This window comes from Pholcus phalangioides, unplaced genomic scaffold (genome assembly GCF_987345545.1).
Source record: "Pholcus phalangioides strain wild (caught in Gottingen) unplaced genomic scaffold, Ppha-v1.0 ptg000021l_1, whole genome shotgun sequence".
In the NCBI taxonomy this organism is placed as follows: domain Eukaryota; kingdom Metazoa; phylum Arthropoda; class Arachnida; order Araneae; family Pholcidae; genus Pholcus; species Pholcus phalangioides.
The window spans coordinates 3,680,483-3,699,915 of record NW_028301614.1 but is presented as its reverse complement, the minus strand read 5'-3'; the positions used below and the strand labels follow the sequence as shown (position 1 = coordinate 3,699,915).

At 37.2% G+C, this 19,433-nt stretch overlaps 2 protein-coding genes across 3 annotated transcripts in view; one reads left to right on the top strand and one right to left on the bottom strand.

Annotated features, from left to right (window-relative positions):
- Pcif1 (Phosphorylated CTD-interacting factor 1) overlaps positions 1-3,056 on the bottom strand; it is a 31,510-nt gene extending 28,454 nt beyond the window's left edge. The window contains exon 1 of one of the 2 annotated variants that reach the window (XM_089248949.1): positions 2,575-3,056. The gene's annotated coding sequence lies outside the window, so the exon portion shown is untranslated. The remainder of the gene's footprint in view (positions 1-2,574) is intronic. The other variant, XM_089248950.1, reaches the window with a different exon arrangement.
- A 328-nt stretch (positions 3,057-3,384) lies between these two features.
- LOC149070505 (DDB1- and CUL4-associated factor 11) overlaps positions 3,385-19,433 on the top strand; it is a 32,923-nt gene continuing 16,874 nt past the window's right edge. The window contains exons 1-6 of the mRNA XM_089248916.1: positions 3,385-3,812; positions 8,781-8,881; positions 10,981-11,012; positions 11,780-11,887; positions 12,023-12,087; positions 17,815-17,915. Of these exons, the coding sequence (XP_089105042.1) occupies positions 3,706-3,812; positions 8,781-8,881; positions 10,981-11,012; positions 11,780-11,887; positions 12,023-12,087; positions 17,815-17,915 (514 nt within the window). The 5' untranslated portion in view covers positions 3,385-3,705. The remainder of the gene's footprint in view (positions 3,813-8,780; positions 8,882-10,980; positions 11,013-11,779; positions 11,888-12,022; positions 12,088-17,814; positions 17,916-19,433) is intronic.

Here is a 19,433-nt window from a genome sequence, read left to right as displayed (position 1 = left end):
GTTGGATGGCCGCACACCTCTCCATGTCCTTGAAAGAGGCACTGTGACTGGTGTGAGGTATAGGGATGAGGTCTTGGAGCTCTATGTTCACCTTTTCAGGGGTGCAGTTGGCTCTGAGTTCCTTTTAATGGACGATAATGCAAGGCCACATAGAGCTCTTCTGCTCGACGATTTTCTAGAGAGTGAGGATATTCGCCGGATGGATTGGCCAGCCAGATCTCCAGACCTTAACCCTATAGAGCATGTCTGGGACGCTCTGGGGAGGGCAACTGCAACTCCCCTCCGGAAACCATCCAGGGAATGAAAACAGCATTGCTGAACGAGTGGGACCAATTGCCACAGGAAATGATAAACTGCCCTATTTCAAATATGAAATCATGCTGCGAGACCTTTTGTATATCTGTAAGAGGGGACCGTACCTCCTATTAACCCATTTTTTTGTTTATTCTGCAACCGCTGTTTCATACCTTCCGACTCCAATGAGTGTTACGCACGATCATGCGTGTGTATTACAATTATTGAATGGTTATTTGTTTTGTATTGTATCAATGTATGTACATATCAAATTTCATTGAAATCAGTGCAGTAGTTCTAGAGATAATCGACGAAGTCTGCAAATTCTCTTAATTTCTCACACCAGTGTATTATACATATAGTAAAGGATTAGAGAAGTGACAAACCATTGTAAAGGCATATACACGTCTGAAACTCATTGCTATTGAACCATGGTAACCAAAGTAAACGTTCCGAAAATGACTATTGAGGCCCAAAAACCATTGCCTGAGTGACAGTCTTTTGCCCTGCTCTGATGAAATTTTAAAGTAGCCAATCATTCAAGTTGGGTCCCATTTGTTATATATGCAACGTTTGGAGACGATCAATCTAAAATTGTAGATTTGTATATAGAGAACACACACACATGCAGAAAATCTATATATATAAAATTGATTTTTTTGTCTGTGTGTCTATGTTCTCTATACAAATCTACAATTTTAGATCGATCGTCGCCAAATTTTGCATATATACCAAATGAGACCCGACTTGAACGATAGGCTACTTTAAAATTGCATGCCCCCCCCCCAATGTTCTGAGTGGAGACTCTTCTGCGTCTATCTATCCCGAGTACCTTAGGAGAAAAAGCCTAATTTTTGACAATTTTTAACTAGAACTTCACAGTTTCAACCAACATGATTGGTCGCGGAAGTGTAACGTGACAGCAGTGTCAGGGCTTTCACCCTTTCTTTCGGCAAAAATCAGTGAAAAAATGACTCACTTGGGAGGGGAACGAGAACAGAACCACACGAGCTGCGGTTTGCCGATCACTGAGCTAGACCAATAGCGAAAAAGGAAATAATATCTGATGCAGTATAATCCAGACTGCCAAATTAGTATATTCCAGATTCAACCAAACCCAGAGTTTTTTTTTTCACACTCATGCCTTTGTGTTAAAATTTAAAAATTATTTAATTAATCGTTATATTTATATTCCAGAGAATATACACGTACATACCAGGAGAAGATGGTTGTTTGTGTGCGAGTCATGATATTTTATCATTTTTCAATATCTGAACCAGGATGTGGGTGTTGTTTATTAAAATTTCGATCCCCTATTTTAGCAGAGAATATTATTGCTTTAGTTGTTTGTTTGTTATTGTTTCAACAGCCAAAGTGTTATCCCTTTTTGGCGATTTTCTTCTTTTGCAAGAAGAAAGACGTCCGAAAGCATGACGCTGTTTCACTCTTGGCGATGTCTCATCATGGTTTACAACATTTTATCCTCACAGACGAAAAAAATCGCCAACACATCACCAAAAGGGTTTATACTATAGCTGTTCTATTATATACCCCAAAACAGGACCAGTTTCTTGCATGAGCAAAACAGGTCCCTGGCTGCCTTTTGTATTTTAGATTCAGCCCACATGCTTCCTTACATATAGACTAAAAAATAGTGTTCAAACTTGTTGGAAAAGGCCTTCGTCATGTCTTTAACTTTATGAGCCACTATTGTACATTTTCTCTTCCAACTTCAAACATTAAAATTGAGTATAGCTTACTTATTTTGATTTGCTTATGTACACTACATATATAACATGCAGCTTACAAATTATAATGAATACACACCGATATACACAGGTGTGTTGGAAACATTTCAACCATGTGGGTGCTCTTCTTGAAACTTTATGTAAAAAAGTTAAATTTCTGAATCAATTCTTGAGGTGCTCAAGCACCAACAGCACCTCTGGCCCAGACGCCACTGGATATACAACCAGCGCATAATAATATATCACGCTGAATAAACAGTGAATATTAATGAATGAAAACATTATTCTTTTGATCAAGGCACTAAATTAAAAGTTGAAAAAAATTACCGGGGAGGAAAGACCCTACTGAGGATATCAAAGTGAAATATCTGATGGTCGGAGTGATATCACGTAGGGAAATAATTGAAGAACCTTCCAAATCATTTATTCAGTGTAGAATTCATCACAAAACAATAACGAGCATTATAGAATATACAACTTTTCCTTTTTAAAACTCACTGATACAGTCACGAATGCAATCGAATCTACTCACTTGACAACAAACACATACATCGTTATTTTTCATGACGCCTCGTAATTTTCTGAAGCAAGTATCTCCTTCTTCCATCATCATCGAGTGGAGAATATTTATAAATATCTTGTTTGAAAGAATTCAATGATCAATCATTGAAACATGAAATCAATGACGCAATCTTTGTCGAGTCACACAGTGAGCACCGAGTGTCTATTTTGAAAGGGACCGACTGTTTTCTTACCGCCAAAATCTTGTCACTCGAGCATCAAAACCTCGGGAATGTATACAAACACACGTGCATATCACTTAATAATTCAACAAATTAACCACGAATCGGGGACGCGAAACCCTATAGGTGCTCATCAAACGTTGCCTTGCATTCTTTAGGATCCACACTGGCCAGCTTGATCTTGAAAATTGACCACAAACATGATTTCATTCATGATTTTTGAAGGGCACAAAATGCTTGACCTCCCGTTAGATGCGCCATTTTTCTCTCCCCTAAACAATAGCTTCGTCACGTGATCAACCGCTGTGCCGTTCACTGTTGGCACCCCCGTGTTGAAACAGGACCGTTACCGTTTGAGCAATTTTTTCCCGATGCAGATATGGAATTTTTGAAAAAATTAAAAATAAAGAATTTAGAATTTAAGTTTTGTACTTAATAAATTTTAATATAACAATGTTAAAGCTGAAATATTAACATTTTGATATTGATTCGAAAACCAGGCGATAGCCAATGAAAATTCCTTTAATATGTTCGTTAACGGGTATTCAGGTGTTCTTTCTTGTGATTGGCTAATAGTGTGGTGTACTGTTAGAAAAGGAGGAGGAGCCATCGGAGCATAATGCATGAAAGACAACAATGTCGTGGAGCGGCTCACCGACATCGAAAATTTGCACTCCTCACTGATAAATTGATGCATTCAATATCGTAAATTTCGACATTGTTTATTATTTTCAAAATAAAAGCTCACGTCGAATGCGGTGGAGCAGTTGCGCAGCGGCATTGTTTACCAACCGATTACAGTGTTAGATTCTTGGAGTAGGAATTTTATTTCGATCCCTTTAAATGTGTGTTTATAGTTAAGGATATCATTAATCAATGAGTTTTATCGGTGAATCTTAAATGATTGTTTTCACACGCATATGGGATCACATATATCTTTTTATCGGAGAATGAATAGTTTCAATGCGGACAGTGATTCTGATAGTGATAGAGATATTGCCACTGTATTACAATACTTGATTAGGAGGTGAGTTACTTTTTAATTATACTGTGAGTGAAAATATAACTTCCAAAAATGAATTAGCGGGCAAATAAACTAATGTAAGTGAATTGACCTGGGAATGAGCATGAATCCAGGGGGGGGGGGGGTTCCCTCCCAAGAGCCTAATAATATTGGAGGAATTTGCCTGTCGCATAGAATATGGGGTGATCCAATGCACCTATATACACAATAAGTCGCTTCTTTGGATCCGCTTGTCTCACTTCATTTGCAGCTGAAAGATGTCTGTCTTTGCTCTGTTTGGAGCTGAAGATGTCTGCCTCTGCTTCATTCGTAGCTGAAAATATCTTCTTTGGCCAGTGCCGTCTTAAGGCATGTCCCAGGGGGACTTCACAAAAATGATGTCTGGTTGAAGTTTTCTGGTAGAATTTGTCTGGTAGGGCCTCAGAAAAATCATTTAGCCCCAGGGGCTCATGATGCTTTTAAGATGGCCCTGTACTTGATTTCATTACCAGCTAGAGATGTTTGCCTCGGCTCCATTCACAACAGAAGATTTCTGCTTCGGCTTCTTTCATAGCTGAAGATGTCTGCTTCGGCTTCTTTCATAGCTGAAGATGTCTGCCTCGACCTCATTCATAGCCAAAGATATCTGTCTGGGCTTTATTAGCAGCTGGAGATACTTGCCTGTGGTCCACTCATGCTGAATATGCTTGCCTGTGTTCCATTCACGCTGAAGATGCTTGCCTGTATTCCATTCACGCTGAAGATGCTTGCCTGTGTTCCATTCATGCTGAAGATGCTTGCCTGTGTGTTCTATTCACGCTAAAAATGCTTGCCTGTGTTACGCTCACGCTAAAGATGTCTGGCTCCACTCCCTTTTCAGCTGAAGATGCCTGCCTTTACTTGGGCAGGGATTCAGAGGAAGGGAGATGCATTTGCTCCTATTGCCTCTCCCAAGAGCAAGTGCAGAATAACATGGGTGGAGATATGGGGGCAATGCCCCCAGCATCAAAGGTAAAGCCCACTGATCTAATGTATAGGCCTATACGTGTATATATCAATTGATATCATCATGTCTCCTCTTCCCCCCCCCCCAGACTTTCAAGTCTATCTCCGCCTATGCATTGAAAGTGAGATCTATAGATGTAAAAGATATAAGTACAGCTGCTGCGTGTTCACTTAATGTTTGTCGAAACAGATTCAGTGCATTTTAACTCATCCCTAACCCATTATTTTTTGTGTTCCTCCTCTAAATCCCAAAAACCATAAATCTGTCTTTGTGTGGGTTTAAAGCCAGTAATTGTTTAATGATTATTGGAAGACCATAAAAAAACAACTTGACTTATGAGCTCGAAGATTCAAAGTAGTGGTCTGCTCTATCAAATTTATGCTGTTATTGACATCTCTAAATCTGTGTTGTTAATACAATCAGATTAAAAATATTTATTAGATGCAAAAAAACCCGGTTTTGATTAGTTGGTTAATATGACTTATTTAGATGCATTGCCCCTGTGAAGAGGTTTACGGTTTTGTAATTTTGTGTCTTAAACAGAAAGTAACAATACCAAAAACTTCATCAACACTTTCGGTGATAATATGGTGTGAAGCATTGACTGTTATTAGATACCCTCGTGAATGCGAGCCAGTCTCCCATTTTAAAAGTCTCTTCGCAGAGAGCAGCAGGCAGACCTACAACACGATATTGACATAACATGAAATTTCAAGCATTTCCATCTTTAATTTACAAAATGGAAGACAGATGGCAACATGAAACAAGTGCAACTCTGCAACATAGATACATTAGGGTCACACATTCACTCAGAACACACATTCCGACATGTGCCAATTTGTTAGAAATTCCAAAAAGGAATGTGTGTACAAGGTGCTTGTACGATTAAGTAGTAGACACCCTCGGAAGAACGAAAAGAAGTAGCAAAGTTATATATTGAAGGTACCAAATACGCATAGTCACAGTTATAATCATTGCATTATTGTGAAACTAAACATAAATATTTTTTATTAGATACCAATATAATGATGTGAATAAATATCAATGGTGTAGTGTTTATTTAATGCAAATTGTTCTATTTTGACTTTTCAAACTTGTTTCTTTAAATTTTCAAGAGTGAACTTTCTATTTTACATTCTCAATTTTCAAAAACTAATTATAAGTAAAGGAAAATATCCAAAGAAAATGAGGCCACTATGTAGCACCTACACACGACTAACACTACGTGATCATAAAAGACTTCCAAGACCCAAAATTTTTGTTCAATTTAAATTGTTGCTCTTATGAGGCTAGAAGCTAATATGTTTCACCGAATAAATTCAAGCTATATTTACAATTCTATCACATGGGGGACACATTGTTTTTTTATTTTCGTGTCCCCCAAATGAAATCAATTGAAAGAATATTTTCAAATTTTGTTATCTTAGAAACCATCTTGGCACAGATAACGCAGCTAAATTACACTGCTGGCCACCCAAATTGCAACACCAAGAAAGACAAGAGATATCGCAACAATATTTATTTTGTAGATAACATGTTGACCAAGTATCAAATGATTAAATTTATAGACTTCTGTGAAGTGTGGTTCCTGCCAAAATCAGTAGCCAGAGTAGCCGCCATTGTTGGAGATCACCGCTGCCACACGCCCCGGCATTGATTCAAAAAGACTTTGGATGTGTTCTTGGGGTACAGCAGACCAAGCAGCTTCCACGCATTGCCAAAGTTGATCTGGTGTGGCAGCTGGGGATGTAATCTGGGTCAATCGTTGAGCAAGCAACTATGGACCACATGTTTTCTATCGGCGAAAGATCCGGAGAGCGAGCTGGCCAGGGAAGCAATTCAATCTGGTGATTGACGAAGAACCTTTGGACAATGCGTGCCACGTTGGTCGCGCATTATCCTGTTGAAATATGGCTCTGGGCAAGCCCTGAAGGTAAGGAAGGACAACTGGCTCCAACACCTCGGAGATGTAGCGCTGGCTTTTTAAAGTACCAGCAATGCATACTAGAGGAGTGCAAGAGTGATATCCAATACCGCCCCATACCATAATACCCGGTGCAGGACCAGTGTGGTGGTACATAATGCAGCTGTTCAGCATCCTCTCTCCACGGTGTCTCCAGACTCGAATCCGACCATTGTGGTGTTGCAGACAGAAGCATGACTCGTCAGTAAAGACAATTTCATTCCATTGTGCCGTCTACATCCTTCTTTCATCGCACCATTGGCGGCGGAGACATCTGTGGTTCTGCGTCAAGGGTAGACGAAGCAATGGATGTCTTGCGGACAGACCACTCTGCTGTAAACGGCGTCGAATGGTACGCGCAGACACTGGATGATGCGGTACAGACTGAATGTGCTGTGCTATGGTTCGTGATGTGGCTGAGCGATCCGTCACTGCCATACGCACAATACGCCTGTCATCACGTGAAGTGGTGCACTGAGGTGGATGCGATCGAACACGTCGGTCCGTCGTACCCTCTTGCATCCAACGATCACATATCCGCATTACAGTTGTTTGGTTTCGTCCAACACGACTACCGATTTCCCTGAAAGATAATCCACAATCTCGGTAGGCCACTATCCTTCCTCTGTCGAACTCGGATACTTGATCAAAAGATGATCGCTGTTTTCTACAAAGCATAATTGATCGTTTTCTTGAAAAAACCACAAGAAAAACACAATTGCCGTACTTCAAATCGTCGAAATCTCCAAGCCTTAAATAGCGCTTTGAAGTGGCACCACAGGTGCGCGTGATCTGCGTCTGCGCTGAAATTCTAATCATTTGCATACCTCACCTCCGCTAATGCATGTTGTAAATTTCATATTATTTGCATGCTTCCTTCAGGGTGTTGCATTTACGGTGGCCAGCAGTGTAGTTATGTGTTATCGAATGTTAAAAGACGCAGCTGCTCTTGATTATTAGTGTTCGATTATTACGTAAATTTAATTTCATTCTGTAGTCAGATCTATTGCTTTTTTTCTGATTTTCATGTGACAAATTTCTATCTCATTCTTGTATCTTTCATGTTTCCATAAATCTAATATTTAAGCTCAAGACAGTTCAGTTTTCGATTGTTTAATCACCTGATATCAGTCATACAACCCTTTGCGCATACTGTTTTGAATTTCAAAATTTTATTATATATTTAATGTAATTTTAATAATATAATATAATTTATATGATATAAAGTTTATTATTTCATTATAGAAGTTACCTCTTCATCAAATTGCAAAGTTTTTCACTTATAGTTATGAATAGGAAGTTTTGGACAGCACGGTAAATACTGTGGTTTTTACCATACTGTCCAAAACCTTGCCAACCCTGATTAAAACGTGTGTGACTACCCGAAAATTTCAAGGTGCATTAACGCCACACATTCTTGGCATTATCCCTTAGTCATCTGCTTATCCTCTGTGTAATTAATGTGAACAAGATGATAGGTCTTTGAAATAAACAATGAAATGGCTACCCTCAAGGATAAAAACTGTTCATACGTCAAAGAAAGTTTTTTTTTTTTTTATATACCAAGCACAACTCAGGTCTATCGCCATGGGCAATTTACTACCTAGTGAGTTGTGCCGGAAATGTAAGTATGTGTACCTAACAGTCTGAGTGCGTATCTAGTGTTGTGCATGATTTTTCAGTGCTGCCATCTGTATCTCAGAAGTGAAGTGAGTGATGTGTAGTGACTGATATTTATACTGTTTGTAGGACTGTTGCTCTCTGTGGCAAGACTTTTTAATGGGGAGATCGGCTCACATTTGCGTCTTAAAGTTAGGAACCACACAAAACCAACTTCAGCCGACCACCACTGTGGTGACGGTGGGGCTCGAACCTGTGTCCCCGCGATGTGAGTCCGTCACTATGACCACTCGACCACCACAGCGGCCGTCAAAGAGACTTGCACCCAACCTCCAGGATCTTATATGTAATAACCATCATCTAGCAGTTGACATTAATATAATTTTTTCTCCATCTTTTTTAGTGGCCAAGTTCGTTTTGTTCGGCCAAACACTGGAGGCATTTATGAAGATGTTTCAGATGATGATATTTTTGACACATCTAGTCCACCCAATGGTATATACGGTAAGTTGAATGGTTTATATTGTGCTATTTCATTTTTGATCAAAGTAGCTCATAGAATCTTGAGTATTCAGACTTTTTGGACTGTTATACATGTTCACCTTATCAGCAGGCATTCGTCCACTACTGTAGTGGACATTATTTGTACAGGTGACTGCAAGCAAGGAAACAAAACCTCCTCAGAAGACTGATTCACTGATGCTCCTGCTGGAGATGCAGCAGAATCTGTATCGTTGTTGTGATGAGGAACAAGTATCAATGTTGGTATTGGGGGATCTGAGGGGGAGGGCTTCAAATCTGAATAACGGAACCCAATCAGAAGCTGCCAAGCAAATGACAAGTTCTTTTTCCCAATGAGTCTGAGGCGACCACTAATAGATGGTGCCTTCATTTTCAACCGTCTTAAAAGCATCATGGGCCTCGAAACATGAGGTTTTTCTGAGGCCCTGTCATGCAAATTATAGAAAATTTCAACCGGATCAGATTTTTGTGAGGCCCCCAAGCTGTGCCCGAGTGGGCCCATGCGTTGAGATGGCACTAGCTGTATGGCAATATGAACAGAGTTAGTGTGTGGTAAAGTTCAGTAACCCAAGTGCCAGTAGATTACAGTCTTCTTAGGAGGTCATTTCATCTCCTTACTTGCTGTTACCTGAATGATAATGTCTACTGCAATAGTGGACAAAATGTGTGTTGATAAAAAGCCTCAAATACAGTACAACAGCGTGAGAAGTCTGAATACTCTTATAAACTCTGTCTGTGGAAGCCTGACATATTCTTTGTATTGTTATTTATCACATTCAATTGAAATTCTGCTTCTTAAACTGTTTCTAAATTGGTACTATAATTTGTTACAAGATTACAGTAATATGAAAAATTTTAAAGCCATTTAAGTCTACTTAATTGAATTACAAATTCAATTTTTTTGAATCAGTCAAATGAGAAATTTGATTGATATGAGCAATTTTTTTTACTTAATTTGAGTAAATTACTTTTTAATTTAACCCTTAACTAGCGTTGTGAAAATTCTGTGTGTAACTGGTGCCATGGTGCCATTTTGACCCCAGCAAGTATTAATGCATTTAAAAAATCAGCAAAAAGAGTTTTCACAAAAGCAATGAATTTTTTATTTCATTTATCAATTAAGTCACTACATAATTTTTCAAATTTATTCTAAATTATTTTCTCAAAATTATCTTTTACTAAGACACACATTCAAAGAAAATGGAGTGATACATGACTTTAAAAAAATTTCAAATTATATATTAAATTTTTTCAATGCAATTTCCATGAATAAAAAATGAACAGATGTGATTGAAATATACTTAGAAAATAAAATTTACAAACTGAAATAATATTTACTATATTTTCACTAACACCAATAAAATTAGTCTTATTTAAAGTCGAAAACACAGTCCTAGCAAACACCACCACGAGATCACACAAATCTTACATACAATTCACTAACAGCACTATCCTCATGCTCACCTCGGGTATACAATGTTTCATGATTAATTTGTAACCATTTCTGAGAAAACTGACACTCTTCCGATGTGCCATTTCGATCTGAACACTGGCCATCAGACAAAAAAAGCCTTATGCAAGTGGTGTGACTTTCACCCCATGGGAACTTTGATCAACAATATAGAGGGAGTAAAAGGAAGAATAACATCATAAATTTGTCAAACATGTGTAAACAACTAGCTTGAAAAGTACTTCAAACAAGATGGCCCTGATGCATTTCTTTCTCAAGGGGTGGCAAGATGAAAAATGTGTGGGGGTGGGGTCAAGATGACCCATCCCCACACAGAGATGACCCCATCATGCCAGTTAACAGTTAAAAAAAATATTTGTAAAATTTAACCAGTTGAATGAACCAATGAATTCTTGGTTGTACCGTGAAGCATTTACTGAAGGGACCAGAGAAACATATTATAAAGAAGTCATCATTATAGATGGAATATATTAACACTATGGATAGTGCATTGTTACCAGAAAGCAGTATCGTTATACAGACAATTATCATTATGAAGGGTGTCATTCTATATGATTTCCGCTGTACATTTTTTAAATGCATTTGTATTAATTTTTGTTATTTTTTTCAGTGGAGAACAATCCAGATGCTTCACAAATGCAGGCAAGTTTCACATTAATTTTTATTCTTAATAAAATATTCAGTAGAGTTTTTTCTAAAAAATTTCTGTTCAACAAATTTTTCTTTGAATAATGAAGTTATCTCTTAAATGCTCAAATTTTTATTTATTTTCTCTGTTTCAAAATCTAGATTTTTATAATCTGATATAGATAGATTTATCAAACTCATTCTGAGCATCAATTGATATATAAATGGTATTCAGTTTCTTGCCAAATGCTTAGTAGAATTTGAGATTTTATTAAATCAAGTGTTGCATAGAGATAGACAGTTGATACAGATTTTGAAGGCTCAAATTTGACTCTGTTTTGTGTATGACATCTAACACGTGTCACTGATTTAAATTGAGGAAGCCAAAGCATGCACTGAACCTTAAGTTGGAGCATTCACATGGACAGTTCACTAGTGACTGCTTTGGAAAGTGCCTCAAAGCAGCTGTTGGCAGTAATATTGGTAGAAAACCAGGATAAAAAACTTGAGGCTGTTTCCCCCCTATCTACAGTGCAGCATTTTCATAACTAAGCATGTATGGCTCTACCAGTGTAAATTATTACTTTTGGATACCTTTAGCCCAGACACTCTATTATTGCCTTGGAAAAATTTTTGAAAATTTAATTATAACTTTGAAAAATATATTTGCTTGTTATAAGTTCCATATTATATTCTCTTCTGCTCAATGTCTATAAAATGTTTTTAACTCAGTTTATGTTTCTATTTATGATAACAAGCTCCATTTTTTAAATTCTAAATAGGGTTCCGATATCTACCAAAACATTATGCTCAATTCAGGTTCTTGGAATAGTAAAAATTTGAAGTCAGGCTCCAGTACTTCAAAATCATTACTTCATCCGCTGCTTATGGTATGTTCATTGCAATATTTGATTCGGATAGGTTTTTAGGAAAGGTAGCTATTCTATTATTAATTTAAATTTATAGGATGAAAATTTTTTTTTTTTCAATTTCAGTTTTATCTCAAATGTTATTTTTATTTCTAGAGAGAATCAGGAATGAATGGAAGGTCACAATTCACACGTGGTGACAGATGCCAAATATACCAAAGGTGAAAGTAACTTTTAAGTCATCTCATGACAGTATGTTGATAAATTGATAACTTTTAAAATATTACTGCCAGACCTTGGTATAGCATTTGTCACTTTTAATACAACGCTCACTTATAAATTCAGTTTCTAAAAGTCCCTGCCAGCATAATTAGTAAATTGGACTTGCTATTAAGTTATCCCACTTATGGAGTAATTTTTATTTGATCTTCAAGGGTGACATTATAGCAGGGCTTGACAAACCCCAGGCTCCAGATTGTCATGGCAACTAAAAAATTGGTATTGGTGTGCCTAATTTTTTTTTTAATGTATCATGACTGAATTAATGGATGAAGCTTAAGAACAGTACAGAATTTTCGTAAATTATGTTAGCTGAGGCGGACACTGTTTACCGCAAAACGAAGAACATCTTTGGTTTTGGTTTGACTTTGAGACTGGAACTAAAACTAAACTCTCCTCCCACCAACTCCTGACGAAGATCTTTCATATATACTGTATCACTCGCTGACTCACACAGAGAAGCATGTTCACGTTCAGTTTGTCTGATTCTTAGTTGTCTTATATTTGTGTCTTGGTAATTTGTGCTAAAATGTTTAATAAATTTGTGTTATGTGTACGCCTCGGCTTCAGTGGTGACTCTCAAATGAACAGAACCTTCTGAATAAACTTTTTGGTCGTATTTCCAAGCTCTGGATTATTTTCCCTCTGTTTCCATTGGCATGATGGGATCTTCTCAAGGTGAGCTACTGTTTTCGCTAATCTTCCGGCCTTTATATATATTTTTTTCCTGTAAAATTCTAATATTGTTTGCATAAAATAATTTTATAGTTGGAATTTTATCCTCGTTTTCCCCCATCTATTTCGTTATTGTTATTACGAGATGGATGACGGTACGGATCCCACGTGGTCGCAAGGGTATCTTGTAAATTACCTCCAATGTGGATAAATAATATTGCTTTATGGTTCGCAAGTGGAAGCTAATTTCGCAGTAGCACAAATAACTTCCGATATAACGAAATATAACACTGTTTTAGCAGCTGTAGATGCCGACTCGCTTCATTCGGTTTCAGACTTGGTGCTTAATCCACCAGCCGAAAACAAATACGAAACACTTAAAAAAAGGCTTATCGCTGAATTTACAGATTCTAAATCGATACAAATCCGCAAACTGTTGTCTGAATTGACTCTTGGGGATAAGAAACCATCCTCTCTACTGAGACAAATGAAAGAGCTGGCAGGAAATTCAGTAACTGAAGATTTTCTAAAAACTATTTGGATGGAAAGGTTACCTTTGAACTCTCAGGCCATTTTATCAGTGTCAACTGCAGATTTAACTGAGTTGGCCACACTAGCCGATAAAATTTCCGAAATACGACCAATACCGAGTATTTCTGCGCTTTCTTCACAGTCAAGCCCTTCATCAGATTCTGTGAAATCTGATATTGCACAATTGCGTGGTGAAATATCGCAATTAAAAACTCAAATTGCAGATTTGTCAACTAAAATTAAAAATGAAAATTATTCAAGAGGGCGTACTCATTCTCGCTACCGAAGCAACAGCCATAATTTTAGAAATCGTAACTTCAATACTACACAAACACTATGTTTCTATCATAATAAATTTGGTGAGAAAGCAACAAAGTGTTACCAGCCGTGCACATACAAATCAAAAAACTAAAGCACGCTGCTGCATCGTTACAGCACACTTTTTCCGGTGCAGCAGCAGGTCCTACTAAATGTAGACTTTACGTATATGATAAAGCGACAAATTGTAATTTTTTAATCGATTCGGGTAGTGACATCTCTTGCATTCCTGTGTCACCCAATGTGAAGGACAATTCTTCACATTTTCTCTATGCAGCCAACAACACGAAAATTCCAACATATGGAAAAAAACATTTAGAGCTAAATTTAGGGCTTCGTCGAAATTTTCGTTGGACTTTCCTCATTGCAAAAGTCAATACTGCTATTATTGGTGCTGATTTTTTAACACATTTCGGACTCGTGTTGGATTTAAAGAATAGAGCATTAATTGACTCTATCACTAACATGCAAACAAAAGGTGTACTGTCCAATGCTGCAGTACCCACAGTGAAATTGATTGTTGGTGAATCACCATATCATAAAATTTTTGAACAATTTCCAATTTTGGCAAATCCAATACCGCAGTTTTCCCGTCCTCCAAAACATAACACTCAGCATTTTATTGAAACAAACGGAAGTCCAATTTTCTGTAAACCTAGAAGGCTGCATCCAAAAATATTACAAGCAGTTAAACAAGAATTTGAATATTTGATTGATAATGGAATTTGTCGCCCATCAAAGTCACCTTGGGCTTCTCCAATTCATGTAGTTCCGAAATCAAATGGAACGTACCGAATTTGTGGTGGTTATCGTCGCTTGAATGCTATAACTGTCCCAGATAGGTACCCATTACCTCATATACATGACATAACTAATGTTCTGCACGGAAAGAAAATATTTTCCAAAATTGATATAGTAAGAAGGGCATACTATCATATTCCGATAAATGAATCCGATGTACCAAAAACTGCCGTTACTACTCCCATTGGTAGTTTTGAATTTTTATATCTCCCATTTGGTCTGAAATGTGCACCAATGACATTTCAAAGATTTATGAATGAGGTACTGAAAGGTCTCGATTTTACTGTCAGTTATTTAGACGATGTCTTAATTTTTTCGGAAAACGAAAATGATCATATTAAGCACGTGGAACTTGTTTTGGAAAGGTTTAGTAGGTACGGACTAAACATAAATGCTTCCAAATGTGTTTTTGGTCAACAACAAATTTCCTTTCTGGATCACGAAATATCAGCAGGTGGTGTTCGACCTTTGGACGACAAGGTAAAAGCTATAATGAACTATCCACGTCCAGAAAATCTGGTGCAACTCAGAAAATACTTGGGGTTACTAAATTTCTATAGGAAATTCATTTCACATGCTGCTGAAGTATTAGCACCATTAACTGACCTATTAAAAGGGTCTAAAAAGAAAAATGATCAATCTCGCATTACATGGTCTAAAAATTTGTTAGATTCATTCGAAAAATCAAAAGAAGCTTTGCTAAACGCTACTTCGCTAGTGTTTCCAGAAAATGAAGATAAGTTAATACTTCATTGTGATGCTAGCGAAATTTCAATTGGAGCTACCTTAAGTGTAATGCAGAATTTAGAATATAAACCCCTGGGATTCTTTTCAAGACGTCTTACACCTACACAAATGAAATATTCAAGTTTTGACCGTGAACTATTAGCTATATACGAGTCTGTTAAATTTTTTAAACACATGCTAGAGGCTAGAAACTGTAAAATTGTTACAGATCATCGCCCATTAACATACGTTTTTCGTAAGGCAACGGACACTTACTCGAATAAGCAAACACGGTGGATTTCTTACATATCAGAATTCACTACTGATATCGAGTATCTAAAAGGTGAGCGAAATGAAGCTGCCGATGCACTATCGCGCATAAGTAAGGTTATTGTCCCCCAGCCACTTAATTATGATGAACTCAGTAATGATCAAAAATCAAACGAACAACTGAAACAACTCATTTCAGACACTAATACTGGGTTGCAATTGAAATTAATTCAATTGCCCAATTCAAATTCTCAAATATATTGCGATCTTTCAACTGGAAAAGTAAGACCTTATGTCACTGCTAAATTTCGCAAACAAGTTTTCCTAAACTTACATTGCCTTTCTCATCCAGGTATTAGAAGTACTGTTGACCTTATACGTAACCGTTTCGTTTGGCAGTCTATGAATAAAGATGTTCGTGAGTGGGCACGCCAATGCATTGATTGCCAACGTTCTAAAATTCACAAACACACGAAATCAGAATTAGGAAAATTTTCACTGCCAACTGCACGATTCCAACATATTCATTGCGATCTTGTGGGACCCTTGCCGGAATCAAACGGGAAAACTTATTGTTTAACTTTAATTGACCACGTAACACGTTGGCCGGAAGCATATGCGATTTCAGATATTACCGCTGAAACAGTCGCAAAGACAATCTACTCTGAGTGGATTGCCCGATTCGGCACACCAGACCGCATAACAACTGATCAAGGCAGACAGTTCGAGTCAAGACTAATGTCTCAGCTCGCTGCTCTTCTAGGTGTGGAAAAGTGGCGAACATCACCGTACAACCCAAAAGCAAATGGGCTGATTGAAAATTTTCACCGTCCATTAAAAGCTGCAATTATGGCTCACCACACCACCAAGTGGACAGAAGTCCTTCCAACCATTCTTCTCGGTTTTCGTTCAGCACTGAAAGAAGATATAGGTGCAACACAAGCTGAGCTTGTCTACGGTGCTTCCTTGCGTCTTCCTGGCGATTTTTACGATTCGAGTGACAAAATTCAAGATCCGTCCATGTTCATCGAAAACCTCAGGCAACACATGAGAGCATTAAAACCGAAGCCAACAAGCTCTCATAACAAAAATAATGTGTTCGTACATAAAGCATTAAACATCTGTTCTCATGTATTTATCCGACATGACAGGTTGAGAACATCGCTTCAAGCCCCCTACTCTGGACCGTTTCCGGTGATCAGCAGAAAAGAAAAGAACTTTAAAGTTCTGATAGATGGAAAACCAACAAATGTATGTATCGATCGAATCAAACCTGCATTCACAGTGAATGAGGATGCTACAACTACAATTTCGAATACAGTGAGTCCCAAAATTAATGTGCTTCCGAAACCACCAGACCGCTTCACGCGTTCCGGAAGACAGGTTCGCTATCCTGTCAGATTCAATAATGTTGTCAGACTGTGTCGTTAGTCACTGGAAGGGGGCTACTGAGGCGGACACTGTTTACCGCAAAACGAAGAACATCTTTGGTTTTGGTTTGACTTTGAGACTGGAACTAAAACTAAACTCTCCTCCCCCCCAACTCCTGACGAAGATCTTTCATATATACTGTATCACTCGCTGACTCACACAGAGAAGCATGTTCATGTTCAGTTTGTCTGATTCTTAGTTGTCTTATATTTGTGTCTTGGTAATTTGTGCTAAAATGTTTAATAAATTTGTGTTATGTGTACGCCTCGGCTTCATTAGCCTATCTGCTATCATGGAAAGGGATCCCTAAGCCCCAGACAGGTGAAAAAATAGGCTATTTTGGACGATTTTGCCAGAAGACATGCTTGGTGCCTAAGATATTTTGCTGACACCTAAATTATTTTCAGATTTGTCAAGGCCTGCATTATACCAAAGTCTGATCATAGTTTGGCATGTAAAGGAGATTTATGGATGCATATGATTATGATGCATGTAATGAATGAATGATTCATAATACATGGAAAATTAATAATCTCAGCCACCTCGTTGGGCATTTTGCCTGTTGTGGCATTGTATTTGTATTATAATGAACACAGATATATCAAATTTTTACATATAAAGGAGTGTTTCCATATACTGTGAATTTTTCATTCCTTATTAGTTTGTATGGTATAGCAAAGGTCCTGTATAGCTAATGATTTCATTGCTTTTTCAGGTTTTTTTGTATAAAGGGGGGGGGGGTCTGATTGCTTATTAAAACTATTGAAAGAAAAAAGAAAATTAATTCTATAAGCAACTTTTTTATTGCATGTAACACTGTGTACTCTTTTTCATGCTTATATATGTGTTTTGTATGTGATGTTATTGAATGTGTTTGTAATGTGTTATTCAGTACATTTATACATTCATTTTGACAGGTTTTTGCCAAACAAAATGAAGCCTCTAGATAGGTATCAAAACAAGGTGTTTTGCGGAACATTTTCCAAAGACGGTGATGTTTTCATGACTGCTGCGCAGGGTACAGTATTTATCACGATTATTTTGATTGAGTGACAGTATTCAAAAACATCATATTTTAATAAATTTAAATGATGACTTAGCTATAGATAAATAATTATATTTCTTTTGAAAATTCTATTCTTGTCTCTATAGTACAATTTAAATTAATGATAAACATTTTCAATAAACTGGGAATCAGTATTATTTTCCTCATTAAGATGATTTCAACTATTTATTGATGCTAATATCAAATTGATTTAGTTGCCATTTTATTGCGAGTTATGTTCCTAATTAATAAAAAAAAATGAATTTTTGTTAAGACCTCTGCATAGCACATGACTGAAAGTCCTCATTCCGACCAGTTAGCACACTAACCTCTTAGTTAAAGACATGAAAGAAAAAGAAGTTGGCATTGCATTACAAACTCTTGGTCTTGTGTGCATGAAATAACTTTGGTATGACAAAAAATTAAAAAGAATGGTTTTTGAATTTGCTCTAGCAAGGCATAAACATTCTGAAACATTACTTTGAAATAGGCTAAAACTGTAGTAATAATTATCGTGTTCAGGAAAATTTGACAAAAATATACTTTTAAATGCTATTGCAAATAGTGTCTGTGAACCAATCACAAAATATGGACTGATACAGTGTGCCACGAAGGTTTAGGCATGCATTATATTCTTTAGCCGCTGTGGTGGTCGAGTGGACATTGTGACGGACTCACATCATGAGGACCCAGGCTCGAACCCCACCAATGGCCCCGTGTTGGTCAGTCGACCAAAGTTGGTTTCCTGTGGTTTCCAACTTCGAGGCGCAAATGCAAGCTGATCTCCCCCATTAAAAAGTCTCGCCACAGAGAGCAACAGGCACACAATGGTAAAATTATTCAATCATATCAAATTATTCATCATATTATTCAATCATTCATAGTTAGAAAAGTTGATGATAGGTATCAGCACATCAGCATTTTTAAGCATTACACAGAAAAAGAAATTCATGTTAGATTCACATCACGTACACGCACACTCTGGTATGTTCCAATTCGTTAGAAAATCTGTAGCAGAATGTGGACAAGGTCCACGTATGGTTAAATAGTAGTGGTATATTCTTTAAAAAAAATTTAAACTAATTGGGGTATATTTTGTTAATATTATTCAAGATCAGAAATCAGGTGTTCTAGAATGTATGAGATGATGGTTTCATAAAAGCTAAAACTTCAGATAAAAAAATTAAAAAAATAGAATTTTATGTGCATCAAATTATAGGCACAGTAAATAGTTTATGCAAATTTCAATATGTCACATAAGTTTGTCACAAAGAGGTGTTTATCATTGTTGATACATGAACCTTGAATGTTTTCGTGAGTCAAGCACCATGCCAAAATCCACCCAGTTCTCGAACGAGGAAGTATTGTAAATATGGGTAGGCCTACTGAGGTCACAAGGTAAATCATTTTCTAATTTCTATTGAATTAAAGCAATTTGAACAAGGCATCTGTAGAGTTCTAGCACATGGTGAACATTATAAACCAAAATCG